This window comes from Macrobrachium rosenbergii, chromosome 48, assembly GCF_040412425.1.
Source record: "Macrobrachium rosenbergii isolate ZJJX-2024 chromosome 48, ASM4041242v1, whole genome shotgun sequence".
NCBI classification, from domain to species: Eukaryota; Metazoa; Arthropoda; class Malacostraca; order Decapoda; family Palaemonidae; genus Macrobrachium; species Macrobrachium rosenbergii.
In genome coordinates, this window is record NC_089788.1 from 57,552,468 (window position 1) to 57,571,787 (window position 19,320).

At 36.0% G+C, this 19,320-nt stretch overlaps 1 protein-coding gene across 30 annotated transcripts in view; it reads left to right on the forward strand.

Annotated features, from left to right (window-relative positions):
• Positions 1-19,320, forward strand: part of tim (timeless) — a 510,805-nt gene that overhangs the window by 185,183 nt on the left and 306,302 nt on the right. For all 30 annotated transcript variants that reach the window (XR_010850869.1, XR_010850868.1, XR_010850866.1 and 27 more), the window contains 2 exons: positions 3,317-3,430; positions 4,017-4,172. Coding sequence is in view for 26 of the 30 variants with exons in the window: in XM_067091829.1 (XP_066947930.1) it covers positions 3,317-3,430; positions 4,017-4,172 (270 nt within the window). In the remaining 4 variants the exon portion in view is untranslated. The remainder of the gene's footprint in view (positions 1-3,316; positions 3,431-4,016; positions 4,173-19,320) is intronic.

Genomic DNA, 19,320 nt, shown 5'->3' on the forward strand with positions numbered 1-19,320 from the left:
AATACCGAGGATGCAGTTTGTACTTCAATATCCCAATCCATCCTCAGTTGAGGAAGCATCTTATCTACACTTTTGTCTTCAAAGGGAAGGTCTCCAATTCAAAGCTGTGTTTTGGTCTGAGCACTGTACCAAAGCTATTCACCCATGTTTTGGCTCTGTTAGCTTGAAGGAGTCATCTGCTTGGAACCCGAGTTCTCCTATACATTGACAACTGGTTACTGTAATTCTCACCAAATCGTTTCAGGCATTCTGATCAGTGTCAACAAGTCTTCGCATCTTTCAACCCAGTCAGTTGTTTATGCAGGGATGAAGGTCAGTGCTCTCTCTTTTTGGGTTTTTTCCGACAGAGAAATGAGTAGACAATTTCCAGCTAGGAAATGGCTGTCTCTTTTGGGCCACATGGCCTCTCTGGAGAAGTTTTTAACATAGCCAACTTATTAATGAGACCAATTCAATTTTATTTCAAGAACTCTTGGGCAGTTGATGTTCCTCTTCTTTTACCCTCCAGGAAAGATCTGTCTCATTTGAGAAGATTCCATCAAAGCCTCCGCATGCTTCATCTAATCGTGTAGAGACTGTCAGCTGTCTTACGAGCTAGAGGTTTTTCAAGAGCAGCTGGGAATCAGTCCTGAAGTCTAGAAGGCCCTTGACTGTTAGCCCTTATCTACAACAGTGGTCAGGTTATTGATCTTGGTGCTTGTCCCGAGGAATGTCCAGCACACATCTCTATAGATAACCTGGTGAAGTTCTTCTGTGTTGTCTTCAGTTTCGCAACATGCTAACTTGAATATCGATCATGATTTAGATGTGGAAGAGGTGTTCTAATCTTTTGAGCTGGGAATCCCAAAATCTTCTTATCTTGGTTTAGGGTGGAATTTGGACATAGTCTTTATATATTTAGTGTTACCACAGTTTAAGCCTTTAGACAAACTTCCCCTAAGCACGTAACTCTAAAGACACTTCTTCTTTTAGCTCTTGCTACAGCTAAGCATATTAGTGAACTTTAAGCCCTGTCTTGTAATGTAGGCTTTGTTGAAGGGGCTGCCTGTCTCTTTTCTCCCATTGTTTAGGGCTAAAAATGATTTCAAAGCAAAAATCCTTCCCAGATTTGTGTGGCCAATTTAACTGCTTTTGTAGGCAATGGGCAATGAAGAGTAGGCTCTGTTATTCCATGTTAGAGCTTTAAGGATTTACCTGGACAGACTCAAACCTTTAAGAGGAGGAGTTAAAAATTGTATCTAGTGGTAGGAGGCACAATCTTATGTCCAAGAATGCTATGTCATATTTTCTATGTTGCTTAATTTAGTCAACACACACAGTTGAATCTTGGTGTTTTACCTCTTTTGAAAGTAAAGCCTCAGGACAGCTGTTCTGTAATCATGTCCTTCAGTTTCTTTAAAAATGTTTCTCTAGAGAAGTTTATCAATATAGCTCAGTGGGCATGGAGCTCAGTTTTCCTTTGCATTATTTGCTAGATGTTGAAATTTTGTATGAGAATTTTAAAACCCTTAGTCCTATCGTCACAGGGGAGAAAATTTTCTCCTGAATCAAATACAAGAGTAATCTTCCTTTCCCACCTATCATTAGTTTGTCAGGAAATCCTGTTGTCAACTGTGGGGAGCATGAAGGTACACACTGGTGTATAGGAGCATAACTTCATATCTAATAATAGTAGTTGTCTTTAGTTTTGGACTGTCACTGTAGGCTTTGTGGGCTTTCAGCTCTGTTACAGGAGTCACTGGTACTCCATTTTAAGAAGCTTTTCCTCTCTTGAAATAAAGCTGTAGTTTGCATGGCTGAGATGTTCTTTTTGGCTGCTCTAATTTAGTAGTCAGCCAACTTTAACAATAGGTGAGATTCACTCCAAATAATGAGACTTTTTTGATGAAGTTATTTGGATGCTTACCTACTGTTAAAGTGGAAACCCACCCAGCCTCCCCACATTTTAGTGAATGGTCAGAAGGAATTTTGATGAGCGCAAACATTCTGATGTCACTTGGTGGGAAAATAGGTGATTATAGGCAGTCATTCCAGGTCAGCCATATGTTATTCTTTCGTTTATTTTGAATGCTGATAGCTCCTAACAGCACAAATATTTAACTTTAACAGTAGGTAGGTAGGTACCCAAATAATTAATTTTATCATAAAAATTCTCATTCCATGGTGTTAGGAGGCCAAACACTCCTGTGTTCAAGAATGCTGAGTCTTTTTTTCTACGTTGCTTAATTAAGTCAGTATATGCAAAGTCGAATGCTGATCATTTGACATTTTATAAAGTAAATTCACACAATGTCTGTGCCGTAAGCGCGTCTTTTTATTTCCTTTGAAACCTTTCACTAGAGAAGGTTGTCAATGCAGCTCAATGGATGTGGAGCTTTGTTTTACCTTGATTTGTTTGCAAGACATTAAATTTTGTATGAGAAATGTAAAGCCCTTAGTCCTGTTGTCGCAGCGGGAATGTTTTTCTCCTGAACCAAATACAATACAAGAGAATCTTCCTTCCTCTCTTAGCTTTAGATTGTAAGGAAGTCCTGGTGTTGAGCTTGGGGAGCATGACAGTGCACATTAGTGTATAGGAGCGTGCCTTTACAGTACAGTATATCTGAAGATGGTCATTATCTTTAACTCTGAATTATCAGTTATGTGCTTTTTGACTGTGGCACAGGAGTCACTTGTACTGTACGAGATTGAGTCCTTTTTCTATGTAAGGAGCCTCGACAATTCTCGTTATGAGGCCCTTACACCCTTCTGTAGATCCATCTGGTTACAGTACTTACCTGGGAGGATCACACAACAGGCAAGAATGTTTAAAAGCTTTTCCCTTTTAAAAAATCTTTTAATTCACTTGGCTGAGCAGATGTTTTTCTGGCTGCGCTAACCCACCATCCTCATTCAATGACAAAAGTAATTACAGTATTTGGATACTTAACTACTGTTAAAGTGGAAACCCACCCAGCCTCCCCACATCTTAGTGGGTGGTCAAGAAGAATTGTGACAAGAACGTAAACATTCCAACACCACCGTGGAAAACAGATGATTACAGACAGTCCTTCCAGGTCTGCCAAGCGTTATTCTTTTGTTTATTTTTAAATGCCGATTGCACCTAACTGCACAAAGATGTAAAGAGTCTTAATAGTAGATAGGTGTCAAATAATTAATTTTAGCATAAAAATTTTCATATTGTACATAGGATCATTAAAGTGTAATTTCAGTTATATTTAATATTGGTTTAAATACAAGTAAAAGATATCAAATTGTGCATTGTACCCTTCCTGATGTGATTGTATCGTTTTAGTAATGAAATTTTTCTTTGCAGGGAGATAAGGAGGAAGATAATACTGGTGTGTTGACAGAAGATCAGATTATGTGGAATTTATTTGCACACAGATTTGACCATCTCATCATCCAGCTTTTAACTTGTGAACAACAGGTAAGATGTCTAATTTCTTTTAGGATTATATCTCAGTCCATTTTCTTCTTGAAATTGTATTTATATATTAGCATTATTACTTGTCTTTTGTAAAGAAAATACATGACTGTTGTCACATATAAGAGAATAATCCTTGCCTTTTATGTAGATGCCAATCATCAGGTACCAGGTTTTGTTTACATATAAAATGTTGTCAGTCAGTGAATTTATATACTGTATTGCAGGTGTATAAATTTATACTGAAAGAAACTTTGCAAACAGCACATTGAAGATTGTTTTTTGTAATGTGTTAATGTGCTATTCACCTGGTGTTCTATATTCTGCAGTGAAATTTATTTATGAAAAAGTTTATACAAATAAATGACTTTGATGTGTCATAGATCAATACCACCACATGAGATGGTGTATTGTGTATTGCTTTAATGTAAAGCAGAATTGTCATATTTTTTTTTAGATAAGTTTCTTGTTCAGATGCTTGTTGTTCTGCTTGATTAGTTTGGAGGTTAACAGCAGAAAGATATTATTCCATATTCATTTTTTTAATGTAAGTTTCATGTTATTCTGATCGCTACTCTCTTTCTTTCAGCATTTATGGAATATAACAATGGTCCAACTAGTTTCACTGATGTATCGTGAGCAGCAGCAGACAACTATTCGAAAGTTGATTAATGAGTGGCTGGAGTTATCACTTGCTGAGAGTTCAGAAGATGATGAAAACAACCCAATGACCTCCTCATCTTCAGTAAGTCTTCAACATAATGTTTTGCTCTGACAATCATCCATTTATTGATGAATGTGGATACTATTTAAACATAACTAGATTATTTATTTTTAAATATTAAACGCAATTATGTAGCATAATAAAAATTAACATGATTCACCTCGCAAGAAATGCATCCAAATACTATGCAGTAATGTCTTTATGGGATGAATTAAAAACAAAGCTGAGAAAGAGACATAGAGCCTTATGCAGATTGAAATAAAAAAAAAAAAAATAAACATCAGTAATAAACTGGTACTTACTGTAAACACAACATAAAATTGAGACAGTGAGCCAGTCGTCTGCCTCCCGGTACCAGCCAATCAGAGGTCGCCAAACAAACGTCTCTTAGGCCCAAGAATCTACCTTAAGTGAATCGGCTATAGTAGGACAAAGGAACTGCAGCCCTTAGGAAAATCACTTTGGCTGTTTGGCGAGTAGATACATGTCAACAATGTGTGAAATTTAAAACCAAACATTGCAAATTTTTTTATTTTTCTTATTTTAATTTTTAATATTCTCCAGTCACCCATAACTAAACTGTGGAAGCTGAATCTGTAGATAATGTTGGATAGCTGAATTAATTATAAAAATCAAACAATGAAATATTTATCTATCAGATATATACTATATGAGAGTAAATCAGAGCTGAATTATAATTCCAGCAATTGAATACTTGTCTTCATTTTCAATTGAAGAATACATTGAATCATACCTGTATGTTGGTGGGTTGATTACTTGTGGTCTTTGGCGAAGAAAAAGCTTGTCACTCACTGCCTAGAAGTAGCAATACAGGAAAAAACCTATCCTTGCTTGTCAGATGAGCAACTGTAAAGAAAATTTCCGAGATTCTATGATCTGAAAGATTTCAGCATATCTTTGTGCAGACATCAATTCTTTTTTATTGTTTTTAAACTGCTTTAACCCTTAAGGGATGGGCTAAATATATATTAAGCACACCCCCAGACCAGGCAGGCTTTAAGTTTGGCCAATTTAAGAAAAAAATACATGAATGGAAAGAGGAAGATATGCAAATGTGCATGGTGTAAAAAAAAAAAAAAATCAAAAATTTTTTGTGTGCCATCCACGGGAAGTTGAAAATGACTATTTGCAACCCTATGTGGGGCCTCTTTTACAAGACACTTATAAAAATATGTTAATTTTACAGTTATATATGTTTTTTCTAATAATTTGTTTTATTTTATTTTGTAAAATTATAATTACAGCTCACACATCATAAGAGATAAGAACTAAAATCAGTAACAAATTCTGAGCATTGTACTGTATATTTAATGTAAAATATTTATAAGATTTACTGAGATAGGGAGATGTAGTACCTTTTTGGGAGGTATACATGTTTTTTCTAATATTTCTTTGCACTTTACTTTGAAAATTACAATTATATCTGAATTGCTATCATAAAAGATAAGAACTAAAACCAGCAGCAATACCTGGGTAAATTTATGAGCAAATAAAAAAGATGTCATGGAACTATGGAGAGGCAGTACATGTCCCCATGAAATCTCAAGGCTGACTGATCTACCTCTCTTGTGTACTGAGCTAATACAGTTGCCATAAGTCATTTGTGGCCTATTGTAGTGCTGTGAACAATTTTCCCGCTAATTTCATCCAAACTTGTGTGGTGCGCAATATTAATCCTTACAACAGTTAGCCCAGAGTTCACACAAAACCTGCCTGTCCAGTAAGGGTTAAAATTTCAGGGAAGTTGGAGTTGATTGCAAATACTGATATCAAATTCATTTGGAATTATCAGAAAAAGGTATTGATGACAACTTTATTTTGGTACAACAGAAGGCTCATAAAAAAAGGAAGTCTTTTTTTTTTACATTGGTTGTGTATTATCCTTGTTGCTGTATGTTGCTGAGGGGTGGCCTACCTGAGCACATCAACCTATGGGCAGTCCTAATTTCTGTTTTACCCTTATAAGTAGGAAAACTCACTTTGGATAGGCAGCTTTAGAAGAATGTTATATGTTGGGAGAAGTTCAGAGGCAAGAGAAAAGTCAGAAGACTATTTTGGACTCCTCTGTGAATTGTGGGTATATCAATATGAAATAGATGAATGGAAAGAAAGAATTTTAGACCAAAGCTTCTAGAGACAAGGGTCAAAGAGAACTACGGTATTGATGAAGAGAGGTTGAAGGATGTTAGAGGAGGAGTTTGTATTATATAGCACATTGGCGTGCATACCATGAACAGTAATGCTTAGTGATTCATTCATTTATGAATCCAGTAGATGTTGTAGGTCCAAGGGTAGAGGATTTTAATTTCATCCCTGAAAATGAGACCAGGTTATTTTTTATAGCATGGTATAAGAATTATTTCAGTAAAATTCATCTTCACAAAGATGAATTTTACTGTAAGTTATTTGTTTCTGGGCAACAGTAGCAAAGTAGTAATAGTTCAGGTGGGAATGACTGTCACCAGTATTGTGATGGAGTAGTATGTTGAACTTTGTTTGCTCTGGTATGCTTGTCTGCATGGACTTCAGACAAAGACTGATCATCATTTTGAATTTTATAGTTTACCTTGACTTTTTGCATCTCATTTCATTTTATTCAATTATCTGAATAGCAGCATTATCTCATTGTATTTTTCTGAGTTGGCATGGTGAGTTTTTAGTTCTGGCGCTGGAAACAGACTGGTATACCAAGGCGCACAATCACAATGGCCAGAGGTACCGAAGAATTCAACCATAAGCCTAACCTGATGTAGAAGTATATGTTGGCATTTGATTCAGCGGTGCGAGTAAGCTCCTATATCAACAGAAGGCTATCTCAAGATTGACAGAATTCCAGAGCAAACCTACCATGCTGGTCACTTCTACCTTTTCCAAGCCAGGTGCTTTGCTAATACAACCGTAGTAACAAAAATTGCCTTGGGATCAAGTTATTGTGACAAGCCCTTATTTTCCCTATTTTGCTCAGTTGTTCAGCATTGGAATCACAGTAGAACCAATCAGCCAAGATATACGTAGATTATATTTGTTGAAACATCTGTCAAAATTTCATGGCCATCACATTTAAAGTTCTTCGTGTGACATGAAAAAATGTTAACTGCTATGAATAAAGATGTCCAAAAGCCTTGAATTTCTAAATAAGTTTTTAATTTTCTTTTAAATATGACAGTTTTAATGTAACATCACCTAAAGAACTCAAGAGCTTAAAATTCCCAATAAATCTCTGTTTGAAATTCAGAAAACTCTATTAAGTTTCCCTTCCAAAAAAGTTGAAGTCTATACTGTAAATATTTTTGCCAAACACTGACAGATGGAAATTATTGCCTTTATTTTAGACTAATTTATAGCATTTGAGGCATTACAGTACAGGTATTGAAATTTTATTTTCTTGAATCCTGATACTGTAATGAGTAAAAGTATGAAGGATTTATGGTGCATATCAACCTGCCAGACTGTAAAGTAAGACAAAATATATATGCCAGGGGTACAGAAAGCATCATCCAAAATTTAAAGTTCACAGTATATTACTTGGGTTTTTATGAATTTTCATAAGTGGCCATCTAATTTTCATAACTGGTCCTGTAATGAAGAACATTATTTTTTTAATAAAAGTGAGAAAAAGGTTTTCTGAACAAAGCATCATTGATTAGAGTAGTTTCACTTGGGTACGAATGGATTTTCGGTTAACAATATGTAGAACTCTTGGTTTTCTAGGCAGTGTGGAATATTCCATACAAGAATTATACCAACACTCTCTTAACACTCCATCATAAGTTAGTTACAAGCTCCACTCATAAGTTGGTGTGTTTGCAGCAAGTTAGAGGGATATTATGGGATTTTGATCAAGGGCAAGGCTTTGTATTTGCAAACCAAAAAATTTTCCTGAAAAATGTTCTCACGTTGGTCAAAAAACTAAAAGTTTTCATAATTAGGAAGGCAATTGAAATAGGTAATGGTTCTTTAATTGGAGGTAAACAGATATGAAAAATTCTTCTTGCATCAGTCTTATAATCAAGCTTCTTGAAGAGTTAGTCGTCCATTGTTCGAGTTAGAAATTATTAGCATGATACGGTCTGACTGGAAAGCTGGGAATTTGACTATAGATGTAAGAATTTTTATCTGTTTTGGAAGGTATGATACTTCAAATGCCATGGAGTATCTTGAGTGACAGGTTGGAAGGTGAAAGTGCACTGGTATCTCCTCTTGCCAGAACTTTTTATATTTTAACCCGGGAAGATGAAAGTCTCCGCTTTAACTGAAAGCATGGCCTTGTAAAAGAATTGACTTTATGGTAGATGGATGGGTATTGAATTATTAGAGGTGGGTGATGATGAGTGCAAGGAAAGACAAGTATTTGCAGTGAAGTCTGGTATACTTGACGTCATTGAAGTAACATTTATTGCTTTAATTAGATACAAAACTACCTTATTTTTTAGCCAAGTCCAGAAGGGGGGATGGGGAAGGACTAAGAAATTGTTTGAATTACTGGGTTGTTGGGTTTAGCAGTGGGGTTTTGGTGAAGGAAGGAGTCGTTATATATTGCTTTTTGGTTGCAGTAATGAAGCATTGAGTTTACTGGCATTTTGGGAAACACACAAACTAAATTAATGTATTATGAAAATTAACCTCTGCTGAGAATTTTTGTTAGGGCTTCAGGGGTGGGTTGTATAAACTGTATGGCCAGTATAAGGCCCATGTAGGGGAAGAATCGTGAAATAACTCTTTCCCTTTCAAGTTACTGAAGAGTTGTATACTTTATTAAGGAAATTTATGATTCATCCATTAGAAGGAAGACTATGACAATAGATACTGCAAGTCCTCAGGGCGGTGAGCACTAATACATGTTGTTCCTGTTATGGATTTTTTATAAAGAACTCCAGTTAGAGAGAAGAGTGGAAACTAGAGAGAGATATTTTCATTTATGCATAACTATGTTAATAGTAGGCAGCCATGTCCAAAAAATCTTTCTTAAAAGATAGATTAAATAGCCTTTAAGGGAGAGTTTAATCTACAAAAAATGTTGGAGATTTATACTATTGAAAGGTTGATGGAGGGGACTGGGGATGGGGAGTTACCTGGGGAGGTCTATTTGGAATAGTAAAAGTTATTTATAAGATTTATGGCAAGGTAAAGACTTCCAGACCAGTTCAGAGGTGCCACTAAGCACTGCATATACCTTCTATGCTGTTTATTCTGGAAAGGTTGGGCAGAAAGGAGGTAGTTCTGTAATGAATAAAGTTGCATGAAGATTAAAAAATCCTCATGACAACAAAGAGGTGTGTGGATGCCATCACCTAGTCTCCAAAGGAGAATTTAAAGCCAAATTGCAGAGTTAGTGGTTGAGATACTCCTAGGTGTCATAGGTAAACTGCTTTGGTTGCTTTTTCCAGTTTAACTTTAACTGTGTAAACTCTACATTATTCTGATCTCAGAAAGCTTGTCATGTGTAGCAGGACTACTATTAGCACAGAAGATAGGTAAGCTGTGCTCACATGCAGTAAAGGCAGTTTTAGTTATACCAATAATAGGACTTAGTAGCTCATCAACGAGTAATTAGTAAACAAGAGGAGGTCAAGAAACAGGTGGAGATAGCAGTCTTGAAGTTGCCAAAGGAACAAAGAGTTTGCCAATGTTTTTGAAGGTAAATTTGTGTGATCACTTATACCACTGAAATTGAAGTAGTATTTCCAGAGATGGAAGATGGTTCAGCAGAGACTTCATTTCTTGATTGACGGTTGTCCCTTCTCCAAGATCTTGGTGGTTTTGAACTGTTTAATTTCTTTGCACCAGGCAAACTAGAGCATATGCTCTTCCAGTTTTCAATCCAGGAAAATCCTGCTTAGGTGGAGTTTTGCAAAACCTTTGGTTGATATGAATTACAAGTATAGCCCTGTCCAGAGCCTGATGAGCAAATATTCAAGTCCTTGGAGGTAAAATGATGTTGAGCTGACAGTGAAACTTTATATAGCCAAAAGTAAATTATGAATATTTGGGAAAAGGAAAAAATGCACCCTGAATGTTACTGGAGTGCAGGAAAATCATCTCGGAAAGAACCAGAAAGGTGCTTTTTATCCTGAAAGTTATATTTAGGGAGGAAGTTATTGAAAGCAGTCTTGATTGGCTACTGAGCTGGTTCTTTGCCTTGTTTCCCTTCCATTATATAGGTCTTGTTTTCAGAGCATGTTAACTTTCTAACTATGTGGAGTAGGAGGTAAGGGAGATGAGGTAAGGAGGCAGATAGACACATCTTTCACCAAAGGTTATCCATGGTTGAAGTACAGGACTCGAATGACCAGGAAATGCAGAAATCTTGTGGATAGAGAAATGGTAGGATGAGAACACAGTTACTAGATCAGAGAACCTACACTATGTTACTCCTGATACTATCATTGCAGCTGTCTGCTGAAATCTCTGCATTTCTTAGATCCATGATGGAATCCAGGGAAGAAGCAAAGGTAAAAATCTTTGCTCAAAGAGGCTGTCAATCTTGAGTAGCCAGAAGTAAGATAGAAACGAATCTTTCTCATAGGTTCCCAGTAATCAATCATGTCAGTGGTTAATGCATGAAGGAATTTAGTTAAAATATGGTTAGCAGTATGTGCAGAAAACAGGTCAACCTGCAGTCGTCAGGGTAAGGAAAGACAAGCTAGATGTGAATGTTATGACCAAGTGATGCAGATCAGCAGAATGGAATGCTTTCCTCTTCTTATACAGGGGAGAACCATGGCTAGAGGAACTTGATTTAAAAGGCTCATGAGTGACTGGAGTGGGGATAAAAAAAAAGTTTAAGGAAATAATGGTTTTATGATTACTCTTATTACATGAAAAGATTCAAATTATGCACCCTCTAAGAAGACATTTCCACTTTCAGCAGTATAAATGAATAGGAAGCTCAGTGCATTGTAGAAGAGACGAGATGCATAGCCTGTTACATTGGCTAAGTACCATAACAGGAGTTCATAACTTCAGCTTACCCCTGAAAAAAATATTCAATTGTAATGAATGATGAGCTGTTGGTAAAATACCAAGCCGTTCTGGTATAATGTCCAGCCACCAACTTGACAGATGGTTATAAGAGTGGTGATCAACAATAATTAGAATGGTGGAATGCCTGTAGAATGGTTGAATATTATTAGAACAGTTAGTAGACAGGTGAAATACCAGTGAAATGGATGATCACTATAAGAATGGTAGAGCACCAGTACAATTGTGAAACAGTGAATTTGTATTTACGCATGAAAAGAATTTGAAAATTTATTTTAAAGAGTTGAGTATGCATTTATAAATAGTGTGTAAAATCTGTTGTGATCATAATTGTTTCTGCTGTGGTAGAAGACAGTAACAGTAGAACAACATAAGAATTCTTTTAGGTAGTGACCAATATTAAATGCAATTTAAGTACAGTACATGTAAAATTAATTGCACGGAAGACACTGAGCTAAGTATCCACTGTATTAAATACACAAATTAACGGAAAAAATATTTTTGAGTCATTAGTAATTTAGCTCAAAGGGCATTTACTAACATTAACTACTGAAGATTCTGCTTAAGTGTAGTTATTTTTTATGTGAATACGAGTCAGCTTGTGTCTTATTTGATTTTGAAGGATCCCTTCTATCAGTCACATATGTTGACTTTTGCAGATGAAGAACTCTCTCTTTTAAGCTTTCCATGTGTTTGTTAAGATTCCTCTTTGAAAGGACAAACAAAAATCCAATGAAATGGAGTCATTGGCAGTAAGAGGAGTACCTGTAAAAGGACCTGTAACAGGTTTTTGTAGTTAGATTGCACTTAAAGATGGAATAAATATTACAAAGGCTTTTCACTTTTTGTCTCATATATATATATATATATATATATATATATATATATATATATATATATATATACATATATACAGGCAGTCCCCAGTTAATGGTGATCCGGTTTTACAGGGCTTGTCTAGCGATGAAAATCGGCAATTTTTGGTGCTGAAAATCGCCCATTTCCGCTTATCGGCGCCGATAATTGGGTACTGGCGCCAATACATACCTAACAGAGGCACTGGTGATTGGAAATCGTCACTTTTCAGCGCCGATAAGCCCCAAAATTCGCCGAAAAAGCGTGAAAATCGCCGATTTTCAGTTAGCGGCGATTTTCTGTTATCATCACACCCTCAGAACAGAACCCTGCCGATAACCGAGGACTGCCTGTATATATATACATATATACAGCATATATACTTTATATATATATATATATATATATGTATACAGGCAGTTCCCGGTTAACGGCGAGCTCGGTTATTGGCAATCTGGTTTTACGGTGCTTGTCTAGCGATGAAAATCGCCGATTTCCGCTTATCGGCGCCGATAATTAGGTATTGGCGCTGATACGTACCTAACTGAGGCGCAGATAACTGAAAATCAGTGCTTTTCGGCGCCGATAAGCCCTGAAAATCGCCGAAAAAGCGCCGGAAATCACCAATTTTCAGGTAGCGGCGATTTTCGGCTATCGTCACACCCCCAGAACAGAACCCCACTGATAACTGAGGATTGCCTGCACATATATATGTACACACATATATATATATATATATATATATATATATATATATATATATATATATATATATATATATATATATATATATATATATATATAGTGTGTGTGCATATATACATATACATATACATATACATACAGTAAACCTCCTGTATTCGCGTTCTCATGGTTCGCGGACTCACGCATTCGCAGGTTTCTCAATGGAACATATCTAGCCATTTTTCACGGAAAATTCGCCCATTCACAGTATTTTTCACTGAAATATTCACTAGTTACTGTATTTTCATGAATAAATGTACTTTTTGTGATAAAAATATTGAAATACTCAGGTATAAGCATTTTTACAGGGTTTTTCTTGGTTTAAGTATCAAAATGGGCAGTTCTAAGTGCTTTTAGAGGGGTTTTAAGCATTCGTGATTTGACCTATTCGCGGGGGTGTGAGGGATGCATCCCTGCGAACACGGGTGGTTCACTATATACACACACATATATATATATATATATATATATATATATATATATATATATATATATATATATATATATATATATATATATATATATATATATATATATGCACACACACATATACTGTATACATATACAGGCAGTCCCCGGTTATCGACAGCATCGGTTATCGGTGATCTGGTTTTACGGCGCTCATCTAACGATGACGATAACGGGATTTTCGACACCGATTCCCGGTTATCATTGCTGATAACCGGTTATCGGCACTGATCGCCGGTTATCGGCGGTGCTGATCACTGGTTATCGGCACCAATTATCGGCGCCGATAACCAGGAATCAGTGCTATTATAGCCGATTAGGTTATCATCACTCTGTTGGGATGAGAACCCACGATAACCGGGAATGCCTGTACATAATATATATATATATATATATATATATATATATATATATATATATATATATATATATATATATATATATATATATATATATATATATATATATATATATATATATATATATATACAGTAAACCCCCTGTATTCATGGGGATGTGTACTGCACCCCCCGCAAATAGCAAAAATCCACGAATACTTAGAACTGCCTATTTTGATAGTTTAAACACAAGAGAAACCCTCTTAAAAATGCTTATACCCGAGTATTTTAATAGTTTTATCACGGAAAGAGCATCAAATCATGAAAATGATATGAAAATATAGTAACTAATGAATATTTCTCAGTGAAAAATACCGAGATTGGGCAAATTTTCCGCAAATAATGGCTAGATACATTCCACAGAGAAATCCGCGAATACGTGAGTCCATGAATCATGAGAACACGAATACGGGGGTTTACTGTACAGGCAGTCTTCGGTTATCAGCGGGGGTTCCGTTCTGGGGGTGCAATGATCGAAAATCGCCACTAAACGAAAATTGGCGATTTCCGGCACTTTTTCATCGATTTTTTAACTTATCGTCGCCGAAAAGTGCTGATTTTCGGTTATTGGCACCTCTTTTAGGTATGTATTGGCGCCAATACCAAATTATCAGCGCCGATAAGTGGAAATCAGCGATTTTCGGTGCCGAAAATTGCAGATTTTCATCGCTAAACAAGCGCCAAAAACCGGATCGTCATTAACCGAGCCCGCCGTTAACTGGGGACTGCCTGTATACACATGTATGGGGGATGGGGGAGCCCTAGAGAAGTTTCCAAGGTGGGGGTGTTGGTCGGTTGGCAGGGCGCCATGGGAGAGGAGGGCCAGTAAGGCTGTGTAGAGGAATTCACTCAGGGAAGGGCTTGGTTTGGATGGTGGGTGAAGCTAGGGAACAGTTTCCCTGACTTGTTAGAGCTTGTTTTGTTTCCTGTTTTTATGTTATATGATAATTCATATTTTATTAAAGTACTGTACTAAATGTACAGTACTGAGCTACGGTTTAGAAGGAGAGAGAGATAGAGAGAGAGAGAATAACAACTGAGGTATCGCTTACATTTTTATTTTTATTTTACACTATTTTCATTTATATTTTTTACAACATTTTCTCTTTTTTTTATTTTTACAACCAAAAAAGATGAATGCAGTTGTATGTAGGGTATGTACGTAGGGGCACACACTTTCACTTCAGTTGATGACATCAAGGTGTTATAAATAGCACAACATGCTGCCAACATCTACAGATTTGCATTTTAAATATTTTTAATCAGAGAAGAAATATCAGCAGTGATAAAAGATTCTCTTGTGCACTGTTATGAAATGTGTGACAATCATACTTAGAGTCAACTAAACTTGTACAGTAATGAAATACTGTACACTTAAGCAAGCAAAGCAAACAAAAAAAATAGCAACACATGATACTGCACTGTGAAACACAAATGCATACAAAGTGAAAGAGGTATGTAGATACGGTGACATCTACAGTGATAAAATGCCACATGTAGATGTAAACATGCGCATACAAATACTGTCATACAAGTAAAGCTTCTGTTATATTATGAGGTGAAATGAAAAATCATTGATTCCAATTAAAAAGAAAATGATTAACTACCGTACTTTTTGTTAGTTCTTAGAATTAATTTTCTTTGGACAGTTGACATTGAGAAGTGTCATATGTACTAAAGATGAAAACACATGGTGTTTTACACCAGTAGTTTCCATGATATAGCAAAATTAATAAAAATGTGAAATATGCTGTATACTGTATACTCTTATATTATTCAATCTCATGTATCATGCACCCCTTAAAATTTTGATCCCTAAACATGATTTCATTGTATATAGTGTGTATCACGCGAGTTGCATTTTCAATAGCCCTGATAACATATGCTAACCTCTTTTCGTCAGTAGTCCCATCTTGTTAAAAAAATGAAAGTAAAAAATATAGTTTTATTGAACGATTTTCATTTTCAGTAGATTATACTGTAGTACTAGGGTATGCGTGTGGAGCAAATTTTATTTTTGGTAGATTTTGCTGTCTAGGCAACTTCAGAGTCTGGTGCCTGACTGATGCACATAAGTTATGTTCTCTAAAATTGTTAATTGCACACAAAAAATTTCATTCCACATAAAAACATTCCAGTAGAAACTTGGGAACCTATAATAATTTACAGATAATAAGCAAAATTATGGATATAAGTGAAAGTAAAGCAAAATTTCAACAGACCAAATTTAAACTGAATTATACTGTAGATTTTGTAGAGAAGTGCATTATACAGTTCTGATGTTTAGACTACAGACTATGCTGTGATTGGTTAGAGCTTTAAGCTACAAGGATATCAGCTGAATTATCTTTAGGATTGCAATAGTTTCAGAAAAAAAACTTGTATATGAAGCTTCAGTACATTAGTTTCAGAGTAAAAAAAAACTTGTATATGAAGCTTCAGTGCATGTAGAATGTGTGTTGGGGAGAAAAACTTTGAAGGTTATAAGTATGATCTTGGATTGTATCATAGGTACCAAAGAGTGCATAGTTTCCTTGACAAGAGCAGTGTTAGGAACTGTTATCATTATAGTTCTCAGTAGAGAAGCAATGTGATTGATATTGGTGGTGTATGTATATGAGGTGTTGAGAGCAACAGAACATTCTCATTATGGTAATGAAGTGTGTGTTAGAATTTGGAGGCAGGAGAATGTTGGTTTGTTTTAAAATGAAGCTGTGACAAATGTATGTCTTTTCTCTATGGGTGTTCAATATCTTCATGAATGAATTGATACTAGATGTCAGAAGTAGGACAGTAGTCGTTGGGGGAAAAATTGTGGGTTAAAAAAATGGGCTGGGAATGGTGCGGGGAATGGATGATGTTTGCAGAAATACAGTACTAATTGGGGATAGTGAAGAGAAATTGCAGAATCAGTTGAAAGTGTTTGTGGTTTACCTTTAACCAGCCTTAAAAACCCAGTAGACTTCTCCACTTTCTTCATGAACCAATAATCACAATAGAAAACACAGTAAACAAGATTGTGGTAAACTAATACTGGTGGCTTACCTGTAGCTTATTCAGCTCCTTACTTGTATACCTCATCATATTTCTACTTTAGGGAATAATTAGTAAGTTAACTTTATTTCATGCTTTCAAAACTAGAAGATTAAACTTTATAAGGGACTGCAATCAACATGAGAAGTAATCTTAGTAGAGGAGATTAACAAATGATTGACTATTTACTGTTTGTGAAAGGAGTCTTACATTACGGATATTACAGTGTCAAAAACTAGAACATAGATAAGCAAGGTCTAAGGTTAACTAATTTACCATTCATGGGTAGTGTAACTATTGGTATCAACTAAAGTACTAAAAGTTCAGCCTTAATTTTTAGCTACTTGAAAACTTACTCAGGCTATCAGTATGAAGTTTGTTAATTATGATATAATGTTGGACAACTTTTAGGCCTAAGTGTTTAATGACTGTTGTCACTTTTTTGGCAAACAGGCGATAGTCTTAATAAACATAGGTGAGCTTTTGGATCCTGGGAAAGACTTTTGAAGGTACTTAGGGATATACAGTACCTGGAGTCACAAAGATTTGCAGGGCATTATCATTGTTCCAACACCAAAAGGGGAACCTTTCAATACAGCCACATTGTGGTTGGATGATCAGTGGTGTAGCTATTGATATGCCTTTGTTTCTGCTATATGATAATCATAATTTTGGCTACAAATAGATACAGATTAATATATGTGGACTAGATTTGAGCCCTCTGATGAAGGTGGAAGCTGAGAAAGAAATGGCTAAATGAATACCTTGTCCTAAGGTTAAATATAATTAGCACAGTAAAGAAAGGGGTTAGAAAATGCGTGAAAATGTTGGTTAGCAGTTGGAACTTAAGCAGAGAAGTGTGGTAGTCATAAAGAAATCTACTGAAACCAAGTAAAGTAGTGTGGCTACAAAGGAATGTATTAAAATTAAATAAGATAATTTTCTAGCAGACAGGGGTTAGAATCATGAATTGATTGGTAAAAAGCACAATTATGGGGAAGGAGTGGTGTTAGGACATGCACAAAGAATGTCAGGTGCTTATCAGAGGAGGAAGCCTCACAAAGAATGTCAGCTGTTTATCAGAGGAGAAAGCCTCACAAAGAATGTCAGGTGTTTATCAGAGGAGAAAGCCTTGATATAATATGAACAAGATTAAGGTTATGATGGTAAATGGAATCCAGGAAGATGGTACAATGAATTTTAATATAGATGATTGGTGAATTGAAGCAGTGGCTGCATAAAAGCTTTTAAAAATATATGTTGCATGGTGTGAGAAGAGGTGAGCCAGGCAAAATGTGAAGCAAGAAAGGTTGCAGAATGTGTGAAAAAGACAGGGAGAACACTTATAATGTCCATGGAAGCCAAAGTTGGATGTAAGAAGATTTATTGAGCCATCATTCCTTTACTGTAAGTGAACAAATGGATCAGTGCTTTGAGATGTTCTGATTATGTGGAAAGAATGAAGGATGATAGATTGGTGAAAAGAGTGTATAATTCAGAAGTGTTAGAACAAACAAGGAGAAGACCTAGGAAGGGCTAAATATATGGTTGTGAAGGAGATATTGGAAAGGCCCTTGGTATCCAGAAAAGGAGAGAGCACCAGAAAAATAGGTATGTATGGCACCTTAGAAAACTAAAGGTATGGCTGTACATTAATCAAAACATAATTGTCAAGGGAGATAGTGGGTGCTCTGAGCTGTTGCTCACAATTATATTTTTATTTTTCTCTGGAATTTGACAATTTTAAAGAAATGTGGTTGAAACTTGAAGCACAAAAAACCCTGCATCTACTGGTAACAGTAAAATACAAAAATAGTTTACATTGTGGCCTTGGTAACTACTGCATAGAAGTCTGAAATTTTCAAATTTGTCAAAGGTATACAGTTGTCCCCCGGTATTCGCTGGGGATGCATACCACACCCACCCGCGAATACCGAAAATCTGCATATACCGAAACCCCCTCAAAAAACACTAATAACTGTTTGTTTTAATAGTTCAGACACTAAATGTATACCTTAAACTATCATCCTACACCAAATATACCACAAACTATCATCTAAAACAATTTAATATCATTTCAAAGATATCTTACAGCATTACCCTTGAAAATATATGGCTTACAGCTAAGTGTGAAAACTATTCAATTTACCCTTATACAGTATATTCAGGTACATCCATTTTCTCTCATACAGTAATGAAGCAGCCCTGTTTTGTTTTAACAGCACATAGGGGAAACACTGGGATTTTATACATGAACTTACCTGTTGTTTACATATAGCTGTAATTCTCGATCTCGACAGAAAATTCAAAACTGGCGGTCCCGCTAATATATGTCAGGTGATACGACTACCCCGCCCTCTACCGGGTACCTGGATCCATTTCCATCAACAACTAATCATATTTTTCTGTCGCCGGCGACTAGTCGTCTGCTCCTTCAGAAATTCATCGGTGCTTTTTCGTTTTCTTTGGTGAAGTACCCACTTTGTTGACGGTTCTGGCTTGTTTTTTGGCTTTGCTGACATTTTTCTAGTTATGTCTGGATTCAGGATCTCAAATTAGATATTGCGGGGGGGTTGTAAAACTCGAATGTCTCGGTCTAACATAGACCCTCACTCTTCTTGCTCTAACTGTAGAGGGAAATTATGCACGAATCTGATAGATGATGAAAT